This window comes from Neodiprion pinetum, chromosome 7 (genome assembly GCF_021155775.2).
Source record: "Neodiprion pinetum isolate iyNeoPine1 chromosome 7, iyNeoPine1.2, whole genome shotgun sequence".
Taxonomy (NCBI): Eukaryota; Metazoa; Arthropoda; class Insecta; order Hymenoptera; family Diprionidae; genus Neodiprion; species Neodiprion pinetum.
This window is the reverse complement of record NC_060238.1, coordinates 18,507,084-18,516,932: the sequence shown is the minus strand read 5'-3', so window position 1 is coordinate 18,516,932 and position 9,849 is coordinate 18,507,084. Positions and strand designations below refer to the sequence as shown.

Sequence of the window (9,849 nt, the reverse complement as noted above, 5' to 3'; positions counted from 1 at the left end):
GGTGTCGAAGAATTAGATGGATCGATTGTGATTATTGATTTGGAATATAAATCAGCATCAATGAATTGACCTGTCTAATAGACAATGTATAAGGAAATATATAGTATTACATAACGAATTTACACACAACATTTGATAAGCTCAAGTTATATCAGCAAAACGGGTGCAAGTTCTGAAAATAAGACGAGATATAGTGAGGTGCGCACAAAGTGTGCACGAGGGATTTGACTCGTCTGTAAAATGAACCGACTTTCAAGTCGCAGCAATCTAACGTTGAGTGATTGTAAGAGCGGTAAGAGCGGTAAGATTCTCAGTACATGTGAAGTTAGCTGCACGCGCCTTGAGATGAAGGATTCAAGCAACGTGTCCACACAAGTTTCTGCTCTCACTTTCTCATTTGAGAAATTGAGACATTCTGTTATCACAGCAACAAAAACAAATGTTGAACAGGAAATTGACCGGTACGAGTGGTAGCGTTCGTTATAATAATAACAAACAATGGAAATTTGTTTGAGTTTCTATCTCGAAAGTGCGCTGCGAGAGAATGGTGTTATCAGCAAAAGTGAGGGAAACTCAAAAGTTCTACTAACCCTTGGCTACTTCATCTTATTATCTATTACTTGGTTCTTGGTGGTCTCGAATAAGGGTCCTATACTAAGGCATTGGGTGTCAACCCACTGGATTTAAGGGACTGACTACTTGCAGTTCAGCAGTAAAGGGAGCATTCTGCTGATGTGGTACGAAAAGCGTGGCAACGAGGTGATGATAGGAGGACCATGCGTAGTCTGAGGTAGCTGTTAGAGTGTGGGAATAGAATCTGAGATCCGGAGGACGTGAGAAAATTTTTGAAAGTTCATGTATTATGAATGGTTTGGGAAAAAAAAATTAAAAATAACCAAGGAAACTTTTTGCACAGAATGCAAGAAGATAAGATAAGATAAGCCAAGTTGCAACCATGTCAAAAATGTCGCAGTGGGTTAGGTTGGCATAGACTGCCCCGTACACAGTGTATATTTCTTATGTCAGTCTTGCTTATTTTACTTATTTGCAAACACTTTCTCACGCAAAATGCCGCACCCTTCGTTTCCCCCGCAAGCCGAAGCGACGCGTGCATCAGTGCATTATGTCTTGTGGATAAACACTCCGCCAATTATGCGAATTTGGTAATTGCTGACATAAATATACTAGTCATTCAAAGTTACTTGTCGATGGAAAAACTTGATGTTACTGACAAATTCGTAACACTTTTGAGACAGCTCAGCCCAGGATGAGACTTGCCGGAAATAACGAATCTCGTGAGAATTCTAATAAAACTTATCTCATTGTAGGTATTGGACAATCGTCTGAGTGATCGAAGAAAAAAAGGAGGCAAGGAATAGGTAACATGTCTTTAATAAGATTTAAACGACACATCATTTTTCCTGTACGTACAATTTATTCGAGGCATTGTTGCACTAAATTGTATTCTACATTCCGGTCCGCGCACTCGTGTCACTTCGTCTTGCAGTGTTTCGGTATTTCGTTCATTCTGTTTTCGTGGGTTTCGGGATTTCGACCTTTCGAGTCTTTGGTCAGTCGTTTATAATGAATTTGGATTCAGAGATTTTCAAAAACCGCACGATTCCGTCATTTGAAAAGTCGAGTTTTTGACTCTTTGGTATTTTCGCGATTCGATGTTTTGCTTTCCGGAATCTTGTCCTTTCTCCGTAAAAAATTTCGGTATTTCACACATTATGGCGCTATCAATTTTTATTCTTCCTTATGACAATTTTGAATATTTACGGTGTATCGGCGTTTTTGACTGTCGGCAATTTGCCTTTCGGTATTTCGTCCCGTCGATTCATTGCTCCTTCCCATTTCTGTACCCCACCCAATTTCTTATCGTAGAAACAAATTGATGATCCGCACAAAAACAATTTTACTTCAGAGCTCGAAATCGTTCAACGTCGCATTGGTGTGTTGGAAAGTAGGTATTTTTACTGGGCATTCAGGTTTCAGTAGGGTTCATAGATGTAATTTTATTTAAACGTAGTATACCTACATTCAATTCTTATATACTTTGAACAGTTACTAGTTTACCAGTTCGAGAAAATCTTAGACTGGGGAAATAAAATCTTATACACTACATATCGAGCAAGGGTTGTGCCAGGTGAAACATCATCAACAGTGCAAATAAATTTGTGATAGTTGGAAATTAACGTGGTCTGGACTTCGGTAAAAAGTGTTGAAATATTTTTGTCCGGAAGACCGCGTCATTTCGTCTCTCGCAAAGTTTGACCATACGTCGCTCCCAGATTTCACCGCAACTTAAGCGACGTTTTGAGATGTTTCTGAAAGCAAAAAAAAAAAAAATAACGTGAAATCAGGAAGACAGGATGACTTCGACACATCTAACCCATCGATAGATTGCGTGCTGGTGATTGCCGTTGAAAGGTAATCTTAGGTGCTCCAAAATCTTCCGGGTCAGATACATTTCGGCCAACAATTGCAATCAGAATCATTCGACAAGCCGCCGAGCTCCTGCACTCCTCAGAATTTTTCATCCTCTCACTCACCGATCATTGTCTTGAGTTCTAATGCGCATATTACAAATTCGCAAAAGGTAATCTTTCCAGGGTTTTCTTGGTTACGATGTACAAGTTTGATCAAGACTTGTTTATTCACTCGGTATCCGGCGCTATTCAAAGCCCCTTTTAACTCGGAAGTTCTGAGGTAGCCTAAGCCATCTGCGTCGTACGCGTTGAACACATCCTGCAAACAATCGCAATAGTTACAGCCCCGTTAAGAAAAAACTGCAAAGTACTACGTGAGGTACTGCGATGATCCGGAAGACACAAATTCTTACCTTCCACTTTTTGATGTTCATCCGTAACGCGTTATACTCTCCAAACCCAAGTTTTCCCGAATCAAGTTCATCCATCAAAATCACCATATTGCGACACGTATTCTCGTTGAAAACTGTAAATTTTACTTATCTAGTAACAAGCTTCACTCATATAGTTGGGAAACTTGAACTGGGTAAATTCAAACTATAATTCCAACCTTCCCTCGGATCCTTCCGCAACATTTCCTGCAGCTGTTTCCAGTTTATTTCCAATTCACCTTGTGAGACTTTTTTAAAGACAGCAAACAATAATTGCGCATCCTCATCGGACAATCGATGGTCACGTACCTGGAAAATTATTCACCGCCGTCATTTACCAACTGAATTTTAATTCAGGAATATGTGAAGTACGCACGTGAATTACGTTAAGTCCTGTGAAAGTTACACAGTCAAACAATTCAATTGCAGCCGGATGGGAGATCACAAAACGTGATAATCGAAATGAAATCAAAGCAAATAACGCGAACCGCTTTCAAATTGCTCACTGGTCGTAACAAGTTAGCCGTACAAATTTATTCATATGGCAGGTTTATGATCGCTAGCTCACGGCTATCCTGAAGGATACTTGACGAATCTTGTACCTACCATTATCCCTTCACAGCCGTAACCAATTTCTTCGTCGTACACTCTGTAAAAAAACATATATTTGTTTGATTTGAAAAACATGAAACTGACAGTCACACCTCTGCCATATTTTTGGTGAAATGTCGGGTTTTGTACACCAAATCAACGAACGCCGAACCCTGAATACTCGGCATTCATTTTGCATATTCTCAGATCGTAATGTCTATTATGGAAACCCTTAAAATTTACTCACGGGTCTTAATTTATAGAAATTCGAAGAACGATCCTTCGGCTAATTTCCAAATTTGTTATTTTGAAAAAATTCTGGCAATTCCGTGATTGCAAACAAGATTTATCGATTTCCGACTTTTTCCCTGATGAGTATCTCATAGTGAAAATAATTCAAGAATGATTTAACGAGTCAACGACACAAATAATCTGAGCACATGTTTCAGTGGTCAAGATAAAGACCAAAACCAGAGATTTTTATTTGCATAAATCACTTGGCCTGATGTAGTCGATCAGAACAGTTTAATTATCTCAACATGCTGATGAGCATAACGGAAAAATGACGCCAAATACAATGATCACAAGAAAATTACCGCAAGCGTTGAGAAATTGTAAGAATAATGCGTGTTCCAGTTATTAAGCTTTAGAATTTATATTATGGATATTCTTATAGAGAAGCAACATCTTCAAACGAACTTTCAATCGTGGGTGCGCATGCCAGTGCAAAGGTTAAGCACATGAAATTTATAATCGTGACATCGTACCGGAAGGCTAAACGAACATAGAAAATGAACACGCTGATCGCACACTCGTTCAATTAAAATATGCCAATGTGTTCAGAAATATATAATCGCGGATTAAATTTGACTACCTACAGTTACAAAATCCTTTGCAGCAAGTGATTCGAAATCATACAAAATCGGTGAACCTAATTTAAACAGGATTTTCGAAACAGGAAATTAATCAGTTGACCGGAAGTTTGGAAGTTGAGTGGTTATTGTTGAAACTCATCCAAGCACATCCCGGTTAGAATATAGTATTCTCTTTTACCAAAAACATAGAATCATTTGAAGAGATTAAATATATCAATGAACTGTGAAACCCATCCGTTTTGAACTGACATCGAATGTCAGTGATTTCTGTCACGTGGTACATTGGATTGAATAGGCATGAATAATTTTTCCAGTATTAAAAGAGACCATAATAATTCGAACATTCACTTGACTCTCAAGGCTGTATCCTCGCTACCCATATGCTAGGAGAATACACTGTATTAATGACTTACGCCATACAAGCTGGTCCATCGCAAAATACCCTGAGCAAGAATTCTCCTTCGTCATGAGGCTTGGTGGTATAAGGAACGATGCAGTATGATCCAGGTGACAATTCGACGCGACTAGTGAATTCTCGTGGAAGTTGAGTTGTCCAGGACGAGTCTTCACCAACGCGCGAATTGAAAGCGAAATAATCTGTTTTCAATGGTTTCGATATATCACCATTTCCAGCCAACTGTAGAGAAATATCTAGAAAAAGCTACAATTCTGCGAAAGATTTTCGTTCAAGCGTTTGCATGATTTTTTATACTTCAAGACGTACCGGGTAAATGGCAAAGTTGAGAGGAGGACTTTCTTCATTCTTAGCCCTTCGATGCTTTTGCATCAAGGCCACTATCACCGTACACTGGTCACTGTTTTCGTCTGGAGAATCGACAGTTATAGAATACTGAGGATTCTGGTGAAACGTTCCTACGCAGATAACAAAATTGTTATGAACAAATCCTACAATTTATGGCAAAATCATTAACAATCAAGAGACGAATACGAACCCAAGGATGTTCCGTCTCCGCCAGCAGTCACTCCACGCACCCATTTGCCTTCAAACGCATACGTTTGCCATTTCTTCTTACTATTCGTATCCGTCGAAGAAAAAGGGTTCAGATAGCAGACTTCAATGTCCCTAAAAAAACCTTGGAAATCTTTGTACGACATCCACAATTCACCGTCATCGTCGATCTGCAAGCCCAGCTCTTTTTCCTTGGACTCAGGAATGCACTTCCATTTTAGTGAACTGTTGCGAAATAAATGCCGTTTGCTACAGTTTATTCAACACATAACGGATTGCTGCAAAATCTCAATGCCCTGGAGAATTTTCAATTGCTCCATACTATATTGTCTATTTTATTGGAATTCTTATTCAAAATATTCTTACTTGTCGCTCCCCGCTCCAGTCCATTCCTTTTCGTTACCACACGTGTTTCTCAGTCTCAACAGCCGGAAATTATCGAATGCACAGACTTTTGTGATACTGTGCACGTGGCGACAAAATATTCCAAATCTTTTAAATGTCTCTTTCTGCAAAAGTTCACGACGAATGTCATGGGATATGAATTACGTAATATTATAGTCTAAGGCAAACGGATCTTCATCACCAATTGAAAGGTGTAAATGTTCGATAATAATCAATGTCACGTTAGAATATTTCAACGTTAAGAGATTCGTTAAACTTGGTAATCAACTAATCACTCACCATGACGCAGCTCATGAGCGCGTTCCTTTGGTGATCTTCCAGTAAAATGTCGAACAAGTCCAACGATTCTTCTGCCTTATACATGCGGATTATACCTCCAGTGAAATCTTGCATAGCTTCGGAAGCACGACCCCCTGAAATAACATTCCAGGAACCATAGAGTTTGGCGTAAGCCTTGACAAGTAGAGGACTCCAGAACTCGTTTGCCGTAGACGAATGTGCAGACACCAATTCTCCATCTTTCGTAGGTAGAAAATCGTCTATCACGACGTCGATCCACCTTCCGTACTGCCAAAATCTAGAGCATAATGATAAAATTGACGCCGAATGTCGATTAATTCCCAAGTCGATACTCGAATTCATCAGAGAGAATCCCGTGAAATTAACCCGCAAGACGTCAAGGAATTAATTCAACACTCTAAGAACGTGTATAGCTCAAGAATAAATTCGTATTGAATATTTGAGGTGCCGAAAGATTTGCTTTGGCATCAAAGAAATTGGTTCAAAAATCAATCGACATGGTTTCAAATGAGGTATTAAAATTGAATCGCGCCCCTTACTGTAAAAGAACATACCTGAAGTGGAATATTCCAGCGTATTCTTTGTCTTCGAAGCTTTGCTCTTTCGGTACAACTTGGTCCAACACGCCAGGATGCATCGCCAAATTGGAAATGCTTGCCAAAAGCCAGCAGTCACCAAAACGCGCCTGTTTTATATCAAATCGTGAACCTCCTTCGACGTAAAACTTTGGATCATCCGATAATTCCTGGAAAAAAACATATCAAGGCTGCAGATACGAGAATATAGTTTTCGGAGAGTTCTTGTAGATTTCACTGCATCAGAGACTTTATGAGACACTCAAGTTTTTGGTAATAAAGCGTCACGTTCGATGAATTAGTTCTTTCCAATGAAGTCGCTACCTACGTTCGGGCGTTTCCATTCGATATCTTCAATATAATCATCTTCATGTCCATCCGTCCAGATAGAACTTGGTTTCAGGAATGTTGCGTCCTCGAATAATGTTTCACGACTTAAATGTTCTTGCTTTAATCGATGAAAATCTTGAATCTCTCCTCTCGATCTTAGGCCAGATCCTTTATCTCCCAGCTGAAAAAAATAAACAAACAAAGCAGACATATGTCCGTTAAAACTCGTGATATTTCTAAAAAAACAAAACATATTATGGCCGTATAGATAATTGCGGCAAATTTCATTGAAAATCCGAAGTTTTGTTCAAAGGCCACCTCTTTTTCAGGGAAGAATGCAAATCCGACGCGATTAACACAGCTTGGCCTGTACAATGTACCCCGTTTGAAAAATTTTTCAATCACAAACAACGTTGTGCTTACATTATTTTCAGATCAAGTCGTCAAAGCCATGAGTGATCTTAAAAATTATTGACCAATTGACTTCAGCTGAAGAAATTGATCTGGTTCAAGAAAATCACATCAGTTTCTTATTATCGCGTGTCTGTCAATGAGAAAAACGTCAATTTGATATCACAAGTACTCCACTGTGCGTACCTTGAAAATTGTTTCCGGAGGGTAGTGACGATAGATGTCTCCGGAATTGAATATGCCTCCACCTAAGAATTTCAACGGCGCATTGCGTCGGTTAGATGTTGAGTTTCCTTTATTCGAGACGTCTAAGTTACTGCAAATGAAATTACGTCAAGTGATGATTCACAGTTTCGAAGATTCCACGGAAAATGAGAACGTTTATGAACATAAAAAAAAGTCGATATCTTACGCGTCATCCAATTTCTTCTCAACTTCTTCGAGGCTCGTACCGAAAGTCACAGGGTTAGGCGTGATGTCGAAATTCCTAGTCAACATCCTGAAAAATTTCAACCTTAAATGCAAATAGTCAGCAGTACCTTTGTTCGCGAAAAACGATGCATGAACACAGATAATCTCAATCGCTTGAAAGCTGAAAGATTTTGTGAAGAAGTATGAAGCGCATGTACTCGTTCAACAATCGAACAAAATTAAACTACTCCGATTTCAAAGGCTACCCCAATACTTACGTGAAAAAAGTAAGAGAGCAAAGTTATACTGTGATTCAAACAGCAGCAGCACCTCCCAATGTCAACCAGAAATTGTCGACCGTTTCAACGGATACGAGAGTGTATATATATATATATATACATTGTAAAGGACAGCCGTTCAAAACCGCATCAACATCAACAGTGCCCGTGACATACACAAATCATGACTACAACTGACACAGACAGCTGATCGAGACCACCATCGACATCGACCGTGACCTGCTAACATCCATAATAATAAACAAAGACGACGGACGCTGACCAACGCATACCAGGACGACGACCCGCAACAGGGCACACAAATAGGGAAATGACGTCGACAGGACAATCCAACAACAACTCTGGGAGAGCACAAAACTGCAGGACCACGAAGAGCGGTTACCAGTTGTCCGGTAAAGCGCCGAGCTGCGTCATTATTGTACGAAGCGTTTCTTGTCTAGAGAGCGTTATCGAATTTACCTTCACGACATTTAGAGAGGAAATTCAAGCAAAAAGCGTAGTCTGAAATTTGAAAACAATATAGAAAGTAGAGTCCACGATAGCCCGGGACCTCTAGAGGAAGGATTGAATAAAGACGCGTATTTAACGTTTGAGCTGTAGGGATATTTAGGAACAGAACCGACGAATTCTGACAGTATTATTATTTCTTTAATTTTATTTTTATCTTTTGTTCTCTACAGTTAATTTTTGTAAAACCATATCATTATCTACTGACAAAAACCATTGTACTTGAGCTTATCGTTAATAAAATTTATATTCTATTTAAACATGCACTCGTCTGTCTCGTTGTCAAATATATTTCTGGAACATAAAACTTTACCTTAAAAAGGGGAGGAGAATAAACCAACAGCCAGCCAAGGTAGTCCCTGATCTGGAAGGTTGGCGGTCTTTTGGGTCAGTAACCCACAACAGAAATAGGCAGGCGACTCTGATTACTCCGAGTTTGCGATTAGAAGGGAGTACTGGGAAACCCGTATCTCCGACTAGGTAACATACGCCTCTCTCACTTGTCTCTAGCTGGAAGCAACGGCCGAAGAACCCTTGTCTTTCCGGAGGAAGCAACGGGCGGAGGTGCTTGTTCACATATCAAGGCGGCTTTGGTGATACCTAAGTCCGCATAGTTCGACTATACAGGGTTTTTGGGTCTGATAAGCTGATCCAGCTTTTTACCCATCAGAGGGGGTTCCTTATAAATCTATTGTTTCATCAGAATCTGACAAAGAACACACAATAACGGGTTTATCTCATAGGCTCTGGCCCCAAGATAAACCGTACCCGTTACAATATATGTATACAGTGCCACCTCGTTATATCGCCGTTGGTGTATTTCCCTTCGGAGCACATCCCCCCACCAGCCACTCGTGCGCATCAAGCTTTCGCAATAACGCGAATACCTTGTGCGGAGTAGTAGGACCAACGGCGAAGTAGGGGAACTATTTATATCCCGGTTCTCTTCCTTTATACACCCCGGAGACCGCGATATAACGAGGTGGTATTGTAATTTGATTATTTCGCCTATATTTCGATACCAACGGCCAAGTAACATTGCTAATCTGGATTAAAAATCTCGTAATGAAATCGACCTGTGGTTCCAATTAGTCCTAAATACTTTTCCAACCCCTGATAAGCTTACGATATCCTTACTTGTATGAAAAGATTAACTCTGCGGAACAATATGGAAATGGAGATAAATTTTACGAACTTTCGCAATTGAATATTTTTTCGTATAAAATTACCAAAGAAACACTGTTTTCATCTCTCTGTCTTATAAAAACGTTCTCCCCCGCGTGAACAAATGAAAAAGAAGATTTTAATAGCA

At 39.7% G+C, this 9,849-nt stretch overlaps 1 protein-coding gene across 1 annotated transcript; it reads right to left on the bottom strand.

The window, feature by feature from the left end:
• Window positions 1–1,992: 1,992 nt before the first annotated feature.
• On the bottom strand, window positions 1,993–9,094 carry LOC124223180 (calpain-B-like). The gene is made up of 15 exons (XM_046634931.2): window positions 8,851–9,094; window positions 7,733–7,819; window positions 7,507–7,636; window positions 6,908–7,090; window positions 6,559–6,749; window positions 5,984–6,281; window positions 5,666–5,808; window positions 5,283–5,524; window positions 5,054–5,202; window positions 4,743–4,966; window positions 3,470–3,512; window positions 3,043–3,172; window positions 2,846–2,958; window positions 2,556–2,751; window positions 1,993–2,330 (listed from the first exon to the last, which is right to left on the bottom strand). The coding sequence occupies exons 2-15, from the start codon at window positions 7,816–7,818 to the stop codon at window positions 2,308–2,310; spliced, it is 2,151 nt and encodes a 716-aa protein (XP_046490887.1). The 5' UTR covers window position 7,819; window positions 8,851–9,094; the 3' UTR covers window positions 1,993–2,307.
• Window positions 9,095–9,849: the final 755 nt, after the last annotated feature.